The 17,950-nt window shown below is 38.2% G+C and overlaps 1 protein-coding gene across 6 annotated transcripts in view; it reads right to left on the bottom strand.

The window, feature by feature from the left end:
• The window catches only part of NTRK2 (neurotrophic receptor tyrosine kinase 2), a 197,706-nt gene that overhangs the window by 115,370 nt on the left and 64,386 nt on the right, over window positions 1-17,950 (bottom strand). For 2 of the 6 annotated variants that reach the window (XM_054004475.1, XM_054004472.1), the window contains exon 12: window positions 4,111-4,182. The exons of the other annotated variants lie outside the window; for them this stretch is intronic. In XM_054004475.1, the coding sequence (XP_053860450.1) occupies window positions 4,111-4,182 (72 nt within the window). The remainder of the gene's footprint in view (window positions 1-4,110; window positions 4,183-17,950) is intronic. 6 annotated transcript variants of the gene reach the window in all.

The following is a 17,950-nucleotide window of genomic DNA, read 5'->3' on the forward strand; positions in this document are numbered from 1 at the left end:
ATAAAACCTGGCAAGAGAGTTTTATATACAAAATAGGGAAATAATATTGCTTGTTACAGTACAATAGGGGTTATGGAACTGTATCACATGTATTCATTTATAATGGGATTATATTGCTTATTGTTCCCTTACAATAATATTAACACCTTTGATTAATTACCATCCTCATTGCTGTTATTGAGCAATTCTCCATCTTCCTTGCTATGACATTTTACCTTGTGTCTGTGAAATCTGAGCAATTCTTAGAAGATGCATCTCATAATCACTCAGTGCCTCTAGTAAAACAACAACTGCCTTCCTTTACAGACACTACTAATAAGTACTAAGTACTTCCACATGGCAATTAACAATTTTCCTTAAAAAAACTCATCATTATCTTGATTGTGGTCAATGATCAAGATAATGGACTGACAGCAAACAACTAAGAGCTAAATTCCAGTTAATCCCATTAATATTATGCTCCATGAAGATAAACTACATTATTTCTGTGCATCTCTTCTTCTTCCATCTTCTGCAGACTTCTGTGTCCAGGCCCAGACATCACTGCCCCATTTTGGTACAATCTTGGCTCAAATATCTCACCCCACAACTTCTCTCTTGATTGAAAACTTAAGATGTAGGTACCATAAGCGATCAGGCCCACACAGCATGTGTTGATGAGATGTTGGTTCTGATTGACCAACCTGGTCTACATCTATGACTTAGTGGATGAAGGAAGGGCTGTGGATGTTGTCTGCCTATACTTTAGTCAAGCCTTTAAAAGCATTTCCCACAGCACTCTCCTGGAGAAACTGGCTGCTCATGGCTTGTATGAGTGCATGGTTCTCAGGGTTAAAAACCATCTGGATAGCCTTGCCCAGAGAGTGTTGGTGAGTGTAATTACATTCAGTTGGTGGCCAATCATCAGTGGCTTTCACCAGGGAAAATGACAAAAGAGTGAAAAAATGTCACTAGTTATTTCTTACCACAAATCCCATGTCACAGAATGGGAAAGAGACAACCTTCGAGTTGCCATCCACTGAACCTTAACCAAAGTAGTCCTCGTCTACAGTAACACATGGCCTTTGAAGGTGGTGAAGGATGAGGCACAAGATGTTTCCTCCGGAACCTCAAGGTCTGGTTTTACATTCCTGAAAGTCATCTCCAAGTTTTGCATACATTTGTAGGCAGTTTGAAGAATGTGCGTTCAGATCCTGCACCTATTTCAAGGCTCCATGAACTTTTCTTTCTCCCTGAATATTACAGTATATTGGAATCCCTCCCCAGTGCAGAAGATGGAGAATAACTGTAAGGAAAAATACTGCACAAAACAGTACTAATTGAAGCTAATTGAATCTTCCAAATCCCATCTACTTGGAGCCATTGTGAACACAATGTGCACTTACTCCAGTCTAGCCTTGGTTTGCTTTACCCTGTTCTCGGTTTTACATGGACACAAAATGGTTCTCCATTCAAAGAAGTACTCTTCACAAGATACACCAAGAAAAGGGGAAGGAAAGTGGTCTTGGGAAAAGGGAAGTTTCCACTCTTCATATTTATGAATTCTATCTCTTACAGCACCCTTTTGATGCAACAAATCATGTACATTTAATGTGCTAATTACACCTATATTACAGCCAAAAAGCCCCACCTGTAGACCCAGGCACTTTATAATAAAAGTAAACAATATTACTAAGTGATACTATGGATTTATAAATTCAATTAACATCAAATAAATGAGACGTGAATCTATAGCAGATACCATGTGTAATTAGCTGTTGGAGCATGCTATCAGCAAATCAGTGAATAGGACTGTTCTCTTATTTGAAACTGTATTCCTGCAAGTGGAGTGCATGGGTTTACATCCACATCTGGCACAGAGGGTATGTTATATGACTTCAAATTTCTGTTTGAATGCTCTTTAGCTGCCCAAGAGTGCCAGCTACCACTGACACACTAGGAACAGAAATTTCCAAGGTTTTTAAACAGAAATAGAAATATTCTTTCTCTTTCTGTGCAAGTGAAACAAACTCCTGTCCTGTTACCAGGTCAAGTAAAACCACTCTCCAGCATATTACTTTCATATAATTTTGTAGAGACAGAACCAGGAAAGGAGTATTTCTATTGCTCAGTTATCACAGTAACATTGCTGAGGTGAGCCTTCTGAGTTTCCCTCTTTCTACACAAAGAATAATTTTGTAAATGTATTAAGGTTAACAAAATGCTTGAAACGAATTTGCAATAAACAATATTTCATCTGAAAGAAGAGAGATTGATGCTTTCCTTGGTGAAAATTCCCCTAAAGGCGCCATTTAAGAAAAGCAGAGTCCTCAGTCTTCAGTCAGATTGTCTTTTCAATCAATAAGTAGGCATACCAATACACCTGACTCTTTTTGGGTCCAGCAAACAGAAGGCCTACTTTTGGGCTCCAGAAACGAAACAGGTTCCAGCCTGCAACAACTGCAGGTCAGGAGTACATGGAACCTGGCAATGCTTTGGCCATGATGCTGCCAGTGTTGGCCAAGGTGATTTTCTCCACTTCTGCCACAGCCACTGCACAAAGAACCAACCACAGTGCTAACACCTGCCTTTCTTTCATAAGATAGGTTCCCATCTCATCCCCATGTCTCCAGCCTCCTCCCAAAAAATAAACTCAAGACTTACAAGGAGCAAGGGTACTGCAAATTATAGCTTGAATGACCCCTTCATACCTGACTAATCATGTGAATTGAGACACTCAAGATGATGTGGAACAGATACACAAGAAGATCCAAACAGTAGGTAACAAGCCAAAATCTCTCTGGTGTAAATGGTATGTGCAAGACTACTTGCTTCCAGGCCCATGTGGTAAGGTAAAGACTTCAAAGACAAAGAGGTTCTGAGCACATATTTGCCAGTAAATAAAAATACGCAGGGGTGTATCTTCTTTTCTTTTACCCACAGTTATTTAATCTATATTAAGTAAGTTGACTATTTTGACCTAAGACAAACAGCACTCTCCTATCAAATGTTCTAGTACATTTCAAAGGAGAGCATGTGTCAAAATTTTTTTTCAAGTATTTATAGGGCCATTCTACATGAGGAATGAGGGAGAAGCGAGTTTTAAACCTGTGGGCACAATCTATGCCTTTCCCTATGGGCCAGAGAACATACCCTAGTCCCATTGGCTTTGATGGCACACTGGTAACCTCAAAGACTGCTGTGCATTGCCCCAGAACCAAGTCAAATTATACAGTATATGCAAATCACACACTGTCACTACTGTCCAGGGAGACTACTTAAGAGATAATACACAACTAAGTTATTTCTGATTATGTGAAGTTAATTGGAAGAGGTGAGTCAGTTATGTGAGATGCATGCTATTATTGCAACTGAATTTATAATTTTCAAAATGATTGTACCAGTATTTGTTAGTAAAGGGCCCAGAAGTCTGGCATTTGACAAATGGTAATTATTTAGGCGTGTTGCCATGAATTACTATTGATGGAACAAAATGCAATTTTTGACATTCTGTCAGAAAAAAGCATTAAAGGTACTTGAGAGCTTTTGTAATTTTACTCTTGCCTAGACTGGAAAACAAGATGTTGATTGAAAAAAATGTTTAAAAACTTAAAAAAAACCCCACCCAAACCACACACAAGCCTAAATCGAAATACAAGGCTTGCAACATCTCCCTGGATACACAGCTAGGTTTGCTTATACCAATGGATTCATAACAGTTGCTTCACAATGTATTTGTAATGAGCAAACCAGGACAGGAACTTATGTTTTCACATGGTTATTTAGACCATTCAATTTTTTCAAATATTTCAACAGAAAAAAAATCGCTTTCAAGTTCTGTTCAAAGCCCTGACATTAATTTCCCAGATCCATAAGAGAACATCATATGCATCATTAATTATTTATAATTTTGATTGTATGTATATTTTTTCAACCAAAAATGTATGTATCCATGTATACACAAATATACATAAGGATAGGATACATTTTAAGGATACATACATCCTGAAAAAATAACTGAAATATACGTAGTATTTTATAGTGACATCTGTTCTAAAACTAAATAATCAATCCGGTATATTTAATAGTAACATTCTTTACAGGTTAGTCTGAATAGCTTTATTATCTCACCTTCATTGTCGCAGTCTTGCAATGAAAGCCATATTTGATCTACCAGACCAACTCCTTTTACTTCACCATGAACTGGAATGGAATGCATTACCATTAATGCAATTAATGTCAAGGGTTTGGTTTGCAATTGCCAGTGCTACTCAGTTTTAAATTTGTATTTCTTCATCAATTGCTTTATTTTTCTTCCTACACTGCAGAAGAGAAAACATCCATTGTGATACTCTCAGATTGTTCTCATTTCACATTTTTCACCCACAACCATCTATAACATGAGAAAGACTATCATTATTGGTATTTTTTGGACTAGATTCTACCAGACATAACTTGCACATGTGTTTTAGTGCTATAGAAGCACACATCACTTAAAAATATTTATTAAAAATTGCAAGATCACGCTTTATGATAAGCAGCAAGGAGATATTCTTCAGTCACTGGCCAAATTCTTCTTGGTGTATATTCTTGGCCCGCAAAGACAAAATTGTGGTACTAATAGGCTGCACAAAAGTCAGAGTCAAGGCTTGATCATACTGCATGCAGCATTTTTTTTACTTCGTGTTTATGGTTTTGTCCAGAACTTTTGCTTTTGATGGGTATCACATAGAGGCAAACCCCTTACTACTTAACATTGAAACAGTTTGTACAGCACCTGGTGCTACTCCTCACGCCCAGTACTGAAATTAACCTATAACCAACTTGTGCTACCTAAAGCTTCTGCAAGTGCCCTCTGTTGAGCCAGAGATGCTGGTGTTCCCTTGCTGAAGGTAGGAGGTACACATGCAGCTAAACAACAGGTATCCACATCTCCCTCTGTTCTACTCCAAGGTACCTCAGCATGTGGCATCACATAAATGTGGACAGAAGAATTGCAAATTCAGTGCTGAGTATTCTTTGCAACATGAAAAACTATTAACTTCACATGCAAAGGCAGCAGATCTGTGGCCAGCAGACCTGGACATAGATTATTTAATTCAATGTAGGGACAAACAATTAAAAATAAAAAATATATAAAAGCAAATACCAACCAAATGGCAAGGCTCAATTTAAATAATCTACTTAAATTATACTGCTTGAAAATTTGTGTAACTGCACATTTATATATATATGTACATACAAACTCCCTCCAACATATTTCATATGAGTCACTGAAGAGCTTTTTCCTTGCAAATTACATTAACATTAAAAAAAAACCCAGCAATAGAAACAGATTTTCTATTACTAGCATTTTATGAACATCATAAAATCAATAGAATATATAAAGAATTGGTTTAGGCCATATTAAATATTATGTCAGTAGAATGAGCAAAGTGAACTGTGGACATTCTTTGACTGATTCAGCAAATTTGGATCCATCATGTTCAACAAGTGTGATTCATTTCATAATATTCTGTAACAAAGCTGAGCTCCAGAAGCTTGCTCCTGGAATTATTATGATAACTCTGAACTCTGTCATGACTTTTGACCTTTACCTTGTCCAGATTTTCCTAAAAGGCAGGAGAAGGAAGAAATGATGGCCTGAATGTTATTTTCAGCTGACACAAAAATTATATTAGACCAAACTTTTTAGCTCTTGTAAATACATTCAGCTTATTCTGTTCAAGTTAACAGATCTTAAATATCACTTTAAAGTCACAGAATTTAATTTTCAAAAAGCAGACACTGTAAAGCAGTATGATGTCTTTGGGAAAACTAAAGCAATTAAGGAACAGCCTTGCTTGCTTCTTGACAAAGCATCAAACCTCTATTTTGGCAGCTTATTCAGAAAGAAAATGCTTGGCTGAGAGAATAACAGGATTCTAAACAAAATATATTAAAATATTTTTCTGTATTTCTGTCTGTTTAGATTTTTCTCAAAACAGGAAAGATATTTTACAGGGACAAATATTTCCACTGCCATTGAATGAGCATTGCTTCCTTTCCTGCAATTAAAATACTGGATCTGGTACTCCCCTTAGGATTTACAATATAACTTCAGGAAGAAAGGTTAGTTAATGAGCATGTAACATGTTTACTTAGCCTAAACTGAACTTAATTCTAAATAAAGGAAAAAAATGTATCAAAAATCTAGAAAAAAGGCAGACAAAAACCATATTAATATTTTTAAAAATATATATCTTACTAGCACCTCTGGAAAACAAACTACCAAAACACATAAAGAAGTATCATTGCCTATGCAATGGAAACAACCTTTCCCTTGCAAAGACAGAAAATTTTCTCAAATTCAATTCTATTTTACAAATCTTGTAACATCAAATAATTGATATATAACACTGCTTAACAGCTTTCCTGTCCATAATGCAACCACAGTATAACTGGGGATAGGATGGCAGGGGAAAAGCCCATTTCATGCTTGACATGACACTGTTCACAATAGCAGCACCCTTGTAGTTGGATCAGAGCAGAGCCCTCTCCAGCAATAATGTGACTTTCTGTCCGAGTCCAACTATGCTAAGAGTTACTGATGACAATCTCAAACAAAATAGTCATTAAATCTTCCAAAACACTCCTATGAGTGGACAAGGGTTGTAAGAAGGACAGACACCAAGCAGCAGTTCTGACCTTGAAAGAAAACTATTGATTGGATTTTGCCTTGTGAAAGGAAGGAGGGAAACTGAAACCAACCATTCTGAATCATTAATGAGCTCCCACAGCATGGTCCTAGCTCCAGTTTTTTACATATCCATGTGCATTTTTCTTTCGGCTTCCTAAAACTAGCCCATATGCAATCTATACATTAAAAGCAACTATAAATTCATTCAAGACAACATGAAGACAACCTCTAGACAACCCCTCTAAGTTTTGTGTATGTCAGACTGTGTAACACTTAACAACATAAATGTTACATATACTTTTAAATACACACACACATATATGTATGTGTGTGTGTATGTGTTTACTCATGTTATGTAATTACAGTAAATGAGTAAAAGATGCTATTAATTACCTGTGCTACTACTATGTTTCTGTTTGTACCACTGAGGCATCATGTGACTTTCCAGTATTTTGATAATTCCTAGGACTGAAAGAGCTTTGAGCTTATTTTCTGTGAGGAATTTGGCCCTAAAAAAAGAAGACGTTTATGTTGTTGATTTTTAAAGAAAAGCTCTTTATAGAATGAAACAAAATAAAATTAAATGAAGAGTTATAATTTGTGTGGCAGGAAAAATTCAAATATATGTGACTAAACTGATAGAGAGAAGTAAATAGGGAGCAAAAAGCCTACCATTAGACAAAACATAGGAAGGTGTGTGATTATTTTCTCCTTATTTATCTTAAATTTTACTCATCCTCCTTCTTACTGAGTTTTACCTCCTCAACATATTCCTTAGTTTTTCTTCTACAGCCTCTTTTCCTACAAATTGTCTCCAACTGCTTTTCTTCAGTAGGTCCAGCCACAGTGCTATTTACTGTAACACAAAGCATCCTCCTTTGCTCTTGGTTCATCTAGCAGTCCTAAAGAAAATCATTCCCTATTAATGGACTTCTACACAGAAGTAATAACTTAGTTTATAAAACTACTTTTCTGATACCTTTATTAAACGAATCAACCATGTTAAAAACGGGAACCTGTTATGCCAAGATTTCTTTTTAAATGCTATCAAACCAAGTGAGCTTGAAGAAAAACCTCCAACAGCCACATGATCATTGACTGCAGGAATTTCCTCTTAAAGAGATGCAGCCCATCAAAAACCAGTAGGGTGCAAATACGAAATGATTTTTCTGTTCACCATCCACTACAAGAAGGAATAAATGTGATGAGTCCTGTCTTCACTGTCACACAGCACTGCATTAGCAGAAGTATACAGGCTGTGTCAGCACAAAGGAGTACAGAGTGTTGTCCAGGACAGTGAGTTCACCTGTGAGAGAAATTGGCTACTTTCAAAACATCCATGTGATTAGTTTCCCTTTAATTGCCTATTTAATTACCAATACTTTCACTGTCTAACAATTAGAAATGTGATCTTTACCAAGGATAATATGGTAACATTGACAAAGGTAGGAATTGCTACTACTGGAATTAGATTCAGTTGCCTTCTACACTAATAGGATATAAAAACTCACCACAGTAACACTGCAGTTTCTGTACTTAATAATTACAGAAATAATGTCATGAGATAATACGTCAACCATTATCTTACACCAAGTATATAGAGGATTAAAAATTCTATACTGGAATAATTGCATTCAGAAGGAGATTATCTCTTTAGCCCTGAACTCTGAAATACAACACCACTGCTCACACCATGGAAATACATTTTTGTATACTAGCAAAAAAAAGTCCAAAAAAGATTGAAAGAGCATAGGTAAGAAACCTATACAATGAAACACACTCATTAGGTAAGAGGGAAAGAGATGAGTAAAACACGCAAAGGACAATGCACAAATCCACTCTAGCAAAGCCAGAAATAAATGCCCCTTCAGTGCTAGCACAAAACTCCTGTATGACCACACAGTAATTTCAGCAAGAGCTTTATAACAGGAATTACATGGTGTTACACAGAAAAAGAAGAATCATTCCCAATGTTTTTGTTCAGTTTACATTTGTGCTCTAGCTCTGTCTGTTCCAAAAGTTTCAAGCAATGAATGATGAGGTGTTACAATGCCATGAACCGGCAATATCTAAATGCCATATCCAAGGGTCTGTAACACCTATGAATTAATTCTTTCTGATAAAACCAGAGAAATAATATTCTAAATCAAAATACCATTATTAAATATCTTGTTCCCATTACATTTCAAATTAAAAACTTTCCCACATTGGTTACATGGCTGTGTTTAGCCCCATGGCTGTGTTCAGCCCCATGGCTGTTTTTATACAAAATCAAGGAGGAATAAAAGGCAGTGGAATATATCTCCATAAAAAAAGTTTACAGTCTTAGCTATAACTACTACAGCCACCTAACTACAGGTCAGAGAGGACTTGTAATAATTTGCAAACAATGATCTCCATACAATCCTATATGTAAAGTCATTTACAGACCAAGGGCAAAATTTTCCCCTTCTATGCATGTTACTAATCTGCTGTCTGTGGAGTCTATCACAGTGCTGATTCTGCACTGACAGGTGGCTCCTATTTCCATCAGTGGTGTTTGTGGTGCTGAAAAAGCAGTAAGACAGGCTAGGGCAAAGAGATTTGTATCACTGCTGGTTGAACCCTACAGCACCCAACACCATGCCAGAACAAGCCATGCTTCTAATTTTACACAGCTAATCCACAGTTCTAATCAGCTGCTTCTGCATGAACAATGATTTGCACATGGTGGGTGAGAGAAGCCTCATTTTTTTGCATTCATTATTTTAATTGTACATATTGTACACACTGAAATTCAGTGTATTCATTGAAATAGAGAAAAGTCTGGCTGCTGATTGCATTTGTTACTGTATTCTTGGATACTTTCACATCCAATCTTGTGGCTGAATGCCACTGTACAGAGCTTTGCTATCTCAGCTTCCTACCTTTTTGATCCCATAGTGGCTGTGACATTGATCTGGCCTTGGTGCATCCCAGGTTGAAGGTTAAATATTTTAATTTTTCTTTCCTTTTTTTTTTTTTTTTTTTTTTTTTTTTTTTTTGGTTTTCTTAAAAAGATGTGTTGGAATTCAAGACTGCAGATTTATTGAGGGGCACCATACAGGTGACTGCAGGACACTATTAATAACTAAGCAGAATAACTAATAATCACTCACAACAGAAACACAGATGTCTTCCTCTGGTCCCATGATATTATTTTGAAACACAGATAGCTTCTGGTATCAAATTCCACACTAACAAACCAGCTTCACTACGGTACAGTTCCACTGACTGCAAGAGTTTCATTTCAGTTTGGCAGCCTTTAGGAACAAGAAAAAAGCTACCTTCCCAAGCTTTCATTCTGCTGTTACTGAGCTCAGAGCAGCTCCTTGGCCCAGTCATGGTGACCGGACAAAGTCTGGCAGTGTTTGTAAAATACTTGTAAAAGATGCATTTCCAATGCCATCCACACTTAGACAGAGCTCTTCCATTGTTGTTCTGCAATACATTACCTGGCCTCTCTCCTATGTCATCAGAGATGATACTCTCCACAGCTCTCAATCCTCTCCCCTCAGGGTTTTCTTTTGCTTTCATTCCTTTCTTCACTCACTTTCTCACTGATTTTTTTTTTTTTTTTTTTCTCTTCATGATATCAGGAACCATTTCAAAGCCTGGTTGGGACTTTCCCCAGACAGACAAGAAATCACACTATGCCTGTTTCAGAACTTAAGTGAATCTCACCTTCCTCATCACAACCAAGTATGCCATCTTCAATCCCCGCAACTCCTACACAGCTCTGGGCTCCTATCTTAGTCCCTTCACACTCTTCTCTTTGTATTCAAAATATAATCAATCCTTCCAGTACAAAATTGGAAAAGGGTGTGATTTTTACCTTCTTTGGCTTGCCTCCTCTTAGTTACACAGAAACCTTTTCCTCTTTCTTCATCACAACTTCAGAAATTCCCTACCTGCACACCTTTTCTAGTCTTCTCACCTGGACCTGAAGTCCTCCTCTTGTGTATTTCCTTGCCTCTATTTTCACATCTCCCTCATTCTCTTCATCACTTCTCAGGTCATCTTGTATAACATCAAGCTTGGGCTTTTTGGTTGTTTTTTTTTTTTTTCTGGAAAAAAATAATCCCATTTCTCTCTGAAACTATTAACTCTGTTTTTTATTGTGCTCAATGAGTGATTTGCAGGAGGGTCACCCACTCTTGTTCTTGGACTATTAGTCTTCTGACTAATATCCAAAACCTTACTCAGCCCATGACAGTTGACCCATGACTCTTACTCTTGACCCATGACAGTTATTTCCTGCTATTTTAACATATCATTCAGCTTCTGTGCTTAGAGTTTTGCATGATTTACAGTTCAGAACTATTTGTTCAATCAAAACTGTCACACACTACACTTGCTAACCATACAATTATTGAATTCCTTACAGTCTGTCTCAGAAAGGAGAAAATATAATATCCTTCATGAAGTAGTAGTCAAGATGACACTAGTATGTGGAATCTTCAACGACATGTACTGCCATGTAAGACAGATGAAGATCTACACAAAGAACTAGAAAACATTATCTTGCAGAAAAGGAAAACTGAATCTGTTTGCTCTGCTTGCAATAATCATGCAAAATCAAGGGAAGTTTCTTTTCCATATTTTTCCATCCAAGATCTATGATCTTTTAGACCTTTCTGCATAATTAGCAACACCTTTTAGTGAAATTAAAAAAGAAAAATGTGTCAGAATAGCAATCGCATTCCAAAAAATGTGCATCATAAGCAGCGAAGCCGTGCAGTATTTTAAAAATTGATGTATTTGGGTTTTAAGACTAAAGTATAACTTACTGGACAAATTAAAACCATGACATTCTGCCAAATGAAGCAGCAAACTCCCTCTTCCATAAGATTTTTATAGCTAAGACAGAGAAGAATTGGTCCTGGTTCATATCTTGTCTCGAGCAGGCTCAGAAGAGACCTTATTACCTGGGATTCTTTGCTCTTACCTTTTTTTATGTCCTGCCATGTTTGGAAGCAGTAATACCACAAACCACTCATATTTCATTCCCTATTTAAGAAGCTACTTAAGAATCACTCTAAGATGTTCCATTCATCCAGAATCCAGTGTTACAGTGCCAAGGTCAATTGAGGAGCTAAAGGCCAAGATTAAGTTCCACCTGTTCTCTGGGAGGATTTAGTTTCCGATGTTACTTTCCCAGATGTACATGGAAGGTGACACAGTCAACCACAGGACCTCTGCATGCAGTTTTTCTCTAAAGAAATGCTGACCTCCATCAACCTAAATGAGTCTGATTCCCATCTACACTCATTTACTGGCAGAGCAGTTAAAAGGGCCATAGCATTAAAGAAACATTCTGGCTCATTGACCTTTTTTTGTAATTTATGAAGGACACTACAACCACATCAACATATTCAGATACCAATGATGCATTCTATGCAGCCTAGTTCTTCATCCCCTTCAAAAAAACCCCCACTTAGCAAGGCTACTACTTCAGTTTAAAATATCAAGACGTCTCTTTGACTAGGTAACAGACACTGAATTCTGAAGCTGCCACTGTAGCTGAGGGTTTGTTTTTTTTTTCCTCCTTACATTGAAGCAAACAAATTTGTGATCAAGTTGCTGTACTGTAAGAACACATCTCAATTAAAGCATTTCCATAATATTGCTCACAATCCTCACTGCATTTTCAGGATTGGAACGGAGGAGAAAGGTTATCAGTAGTCACCCACGATGGAATGTAGTTGGAAAAAAACAGAGTACCTAACCAGCTAACTTTGAAGTACCTAATTAAAATTTACATGATCTTGAAACTTAGGAGAGCTGAAAGAGGCACTAGAAAACCCTCAGAAGCTCTATGCCTTGTTCTTAAAAAGCAAATAATAAATGACAGGAATTAATTTGGTGTGCACAGAGTATAGGAGCTCAATGGCATGGATCACTGCTCCAAGTGACTGCAACCAAGCCAGCTGGTTTACATAACAGTGCACATGAACATCCTTTTACTACCAGTGGTGGTCAGTGAGAACAGTGCCTAGCTTTACACTTCATCCAGTCAAAGAACCTGCTTGTAGACGCATAGGTTTTACTTAGTAAAAACATTGTCCTGACTGCTGGGAGCAAATTAAAGTTTGTGAAAATTACCCCGGCCTCAAAACCTTATCACTTAAATGCTAGGTGACTAATACTGAATGTCTACTGTAGCATGAACACTTTTCAGAGAACATGGATGGGTAACAGCCAATTGCATAAAGAGTGCAAACACAAGGAATCCCTCTTCCTTTAGCACCAGGAGGGTACACACTGTCAGCTCAGAGATGCCACAGGCAACACAGGCTGGCAGAAAAAGACAGTCTCGTTCTTCTCCCAAGATTATCAACTTCTCACTATTCAAATTTGACACACTTGGGCCTGAGCTGTGCAACTGGACAGGCATTTCCAGTCCCCACAGGAACATGCAGGCTCTGACCTGACCTGAACTGTCTGAACACACCTACTGGATTCCCAGAGGATCAGCTGTCTTTTCCACTGCCCGGAGGAAGACCAGGCCCATCTACACCACCACTGGATCTTCTTCAGAGGAAAGCTCCACCCTTCTACAGGATCACTACTTCAACAGAACCACATCTCTCACTGCAGGAGGACTGCAGCCACCATTGAATCAGGACTGCTACCAACACCTTGACCGTGTCAGGTCGTATTCTGACTCTGTCAGTGGTTTCTTTTCTGTTTTTTTTGTACTATTGCATTTGTATTTTTAATTTTCCTATTCCCATATCTTTGTCTGAGAGCCCCTCACTTTAAAAATTATAATAATTTGGAGGAAGGGGGTTAAAATTTCCCACTTCAAGGAAGGCTCCTGTCTTCCTTAACAGAAACTCGTCTTTTCAAACCAAGACAAACATCTATCACCCTGCCTCTGACATGAGCCAAAAGCATCTGCCTGAGGGATTGTGTTAGCACAGAACAAGTGCATACCAGAACACCTTTGCCACACCACATCACAAAGACTGCATGTACCTTTGTGCTTAACAGCTGTATCGCTGAAACTCACAGCTGCTGGGCAGGAATAGGCTCTGTGCCATCCACCTGACTCACAACCTGCACTCTTAAGGTACCTGGGCTTTACTAAGCCACTGGAAGGTTGCATGATGTCTTGTGATGGCAGCAGAATAATCTGCATAAATGTTTGCCTGGAGCATGCTGGGAGAGGCCACTGCAAAAGCAGATGAAATGCACAAGCTTCAGGCACCATGAGAAGCTGCTACAACACCTGCCTAACTGGCAAGCCAGCATTCAAAAGTACAGAATGAGGAATTTAGCAGGGGAGGCTCTCCACTATTCTCCAAAATGACTGACAGCAGTGAGAGCTTACAGGCCTCCAAGGCCATGGCAGAAATATTTTGCTTGTGGTAGCCACAAAGACACGATATGACCTTCTAATTTGAAGGTTTTAATTTGACCTTCAAACTACTAGAGAGACATTCAACAAATGCACAACTGCTTCAGCCAGCTGAAGACAGAAAACATGGACAGCTCAGAGTGCATATCCCCACAAGCCACAGGAGAAGAACAGATAACAATGCAGCTTCAGAAGCTGTGTGGCAGAACACTCCAAGGGTCCAATAAAAGCAAGGGATGTCAACAGGTTCTGGTTCAGACTCTTGTGCAAAAAGGAATGTTATTATAAGTCACATTTCTGTTGCTGCCTGTTGCTACAAGTCACAGATGTAACTTTCTGAAAGGGCACAAACCTGTCCTGGAATACCTTTGGTAACAAAAATTTCAGCTGTGGCCACCAGCTCCTATGCCTGAGACCTCCTGCATGAAATAAAGGGTTCTGGTAACTCAATTTACTGCTTTTTAAGGAATGCTTTTCTCCCAGTTTGAATTACATCTAAATTACACCTAAAGTTAAAATTTCTCTTACTTTAAAGGCCATACATCGTATGTCTCCATGTTGGGGATGGCCCTGTCAAATGTGGAGGCAAATCTGTGATCACACTCCTCACAAGGGTTACAAATAGACTCCCTCCAGCTTCAGATGCTTCCACATATGCTCTACAGAAGAGTTGTGGTAGTACAGAAATTGTGCCACAACTGTAGGCTGTCCTCTTCTTATGGAAATTATGCCTTTAAAATCCAAAATAGCTATGAGGAAAAAGGCCTGAGTTCTCAGACATGCCAGCTCTGTAATACCACACCATCAATGCTCAGAGCAGGCAAGAGGCAAAGGGGCTAATAGAGGAAGGAGGACCACAGTCACGACTGGTTGGCCAAAGTGCCAAGAAGACGTGAAACTTCCTAACAAAGAGATTAATAGAACAGGCCAGAAGAAGAGAGTCATAGGCCAGAAGGGGCCTTAAATATCGCCTGGTTTCAACCTTTTTGCCATGGGCAACCTTCCACTGTCCCACACTGCTTAAAGCCCCATCCAGCTTGGCCTTAAACACTTCCAGGGATGAAGCATGCACAACTTCTCTGGGCAACCTGTTCCAGTGCTTCACCACCCTCGAAGTAAAAAATTTCTTCCTAATATCTAAACTAAACCTACATCGTTCAGTTAGTTCACATATTTTGTCATCTGTAAGGAAAAGGTGAAGGACTTTTTATAAATACTTCTTGTATGTTTACATTACTCCACCTTGTGATCCAGGGTATTCAGCCATGCCAGACAGCTGAAGGAACAGTGCATTAGCCTTTGACACCATGAAGAAAACTAACGTTGGCTAAATTAGTTCCTAGATAGTTTGTCCATTTTACTTCAATATAAAGGATCCTGTTACATTGCTGCTTTTCTGACCTCTTTTTTAAGAAGCTTCAAAAAAATCAAACACAGTAAATGAGAAAGATTCTCAATCCTGCCCTAATTTTTTTTTTTTAATTTCAAAGACAGATCTCATTTTCCTAAATCTGGTCATTTCCAGGCTAGAAGTGCCATCAAGTCTTCCTGGTTTCTGTTATTGGCAAAGCAAACAGCACTAAATGGGACAAAACATGGCAGAGTACAAAACAGAACGAATTACAGACTCTTCTTCAACAAGGCAATTCTGATACAAAAGAGGCGTCAGGCCAAAATGGACTTTGAGGGCAGCACAAAAAGTTCTTTCATTAGGATGACCATTCCTATGTCACTCATGATCCATATATGGAGGAAAAAAATTAATTATATATAACACACTATTCTGATCCTTACACTGGATTACCTTCCAACTTGAGGACTGAATGTAAACCTAACATTTAAAGTACAAAAATGTGAAAGACTGGAATACTGACCACTCTGAGACAGCGAGGCATACTCATATTGCACCAGTGAGGAAGCATTGGGAGGTACAGTATCTCCAGAAAAACAGCAATTGAGAAGAGCTATGAGTCACTTGGAAAAGATGTGTTTAGCTACCAAGAGAACATTTTGGGGGTTTCACTGGCTGCAGTGAATTAACCACTAATGTGCAATGCTGACCCCAGGTTATAGACATTCTGGAAGACGCTAAACATGCATCAGGGTGTGTGTGTGGAAAAGAGATATAAAAAGCACCTATTCATTGAAATTATAAAATCTTATTTGAACTTTTTCCCAAAACTGAAGTGGTTTTCCCAAAACTAAAGTGTTTCTTTCAGTAGATATTCAAGAAGCTTGACTACCTTTTGTCTTGATTTTTCTTAATTCTTCTAAATTTTTGTACTTCTTAATTTCTTCCTAAGATGCAACAGCACTGCTGCAGTAACAGTTTTACAGCACTTCTTGTTTTTCTGAAAGAAGAAACACCATAAACATCACCAGCTCACCCTGCTTTGTGCTGAGGGTTGGACTAGACACTTGCAGAGTGCCTGTTAGCCTCAGCTGTTCTGTGGAAAGTCAGTTCAACTTGGCTCAGCCTTCGAGAGAAACCTCTGCTGCCAGTCACTTCCACATCAGCCTTTTTCCTGGCGATCATACAGTGTGCCTCATTTCTACCAAGAATACCTTCTATTTATCTAACATTCATGTTCCAAGCTAGAGTGTTTAAGAACTGCTTGGTTTATCATTAAATTTTCTAGCATTGTGCCTTCCCCAAAGGGAGATCAAAACCAAGCACATATGTACTTTATAGTAAATGGTGCTTAAACCATTGGAGAACTGGGACAACTCAAAGATAGATAGATAGATAGATAGATGATAGATAGATAGATAGATAGATAGAATATAGGCCAGCTTTGCCGTTCTTTAGTAATTTTCCTTTGTTCTGATTCACTGATTTCTATTTCTTTTGATGAAACTCTGATTCTTCACTCTGATCACAGGTAAACTTGCCATTATCATGAGCTACTTTCTCTCCACTTTCCATTCCTCTCATCCTCATTTCCTCCTATATCCCATCTCATTTCTTTCTAAAATTCTCCATGGGCTAAATCACAATTTGCCCTCACAAAGTAACACATTCCCAAAATAGCATGACCTGCATATGGGCAAGAAGTTCATAAACAAACAGGTGAGAATTCACCCTTTGTGCATAAAAAACCAAAGGAGAAACTGGAAAATAAAGACCTGTGAAGCAAATGTGGATGTATATTGAACATGGGGGTGGGACTCTGCAGATTAAACTTCTAGGACTGTCTTATTCTTTCACTACTTTGAACTAGGAGCTCTGCTATTTCTGTGTGCCTCAGCCCATACCAAGGTAACATCATTAGTGAGCTTCATTTTCAGCTCTCCACTTTTCTACTGTATCCATACTTTCTATTCAATCTCTTTTAATTTCATCTCTAAGATGTCCTCTACTCACCATCTCCCCACTTCTCCATTTCACTTCATACACACCACATACATGCATATTCCTACATCCCATCACCTGCTTGTATACTCTTTTAAGGGGAGGGGGAATGAGATACAACAGGTACTTGTTTACACTTGCTTTCCTTATTTTTCAATTGTAATGGCCATGAGGTCTCAGATAATTTTTCCTTTGTACACAATATCACTGCTATTAATACCACCATAGTAGTCTGAATCATGTAAAGCTCTAAGCAAGCTAGTAACTCCTTTTCTCCCTCAATCATTACAACTGAGTTTACATTTTCAATCAAAGAGTCAAATGCACCACTGCATCATTCAAAATTCCCCAGTTCAGATCTGAGCTGTCTTCATAAATCTTGTGTTAAATATGAGGCATCATATACTTGCTAGTTCCTATTACAGAAACAGCTATATTCTTTTATGGTGTCTTGCATTTTAGGATTGGACTCAGAAAACCTAATAGCAGACCAAAACAGACACCTGAGACCTAGAGATCAAATTTTATATGAATAAAAACAATGCAACTCTAAAAATGT

Source organism: Vidua macroura, chromosome Z (genome assembly GCF_024509145.1).
Source record: "Vidua macroura isolate BioBank_ID:100142 chromosome Z, ASM2450914v1, whole genome shotgun sequence".
Taxonomy (NCBI): Eukaryota; Metazoa; Chordata; class Aves; order Passeriformes; family Viduidae; genus Vidua; species Vidua macroura.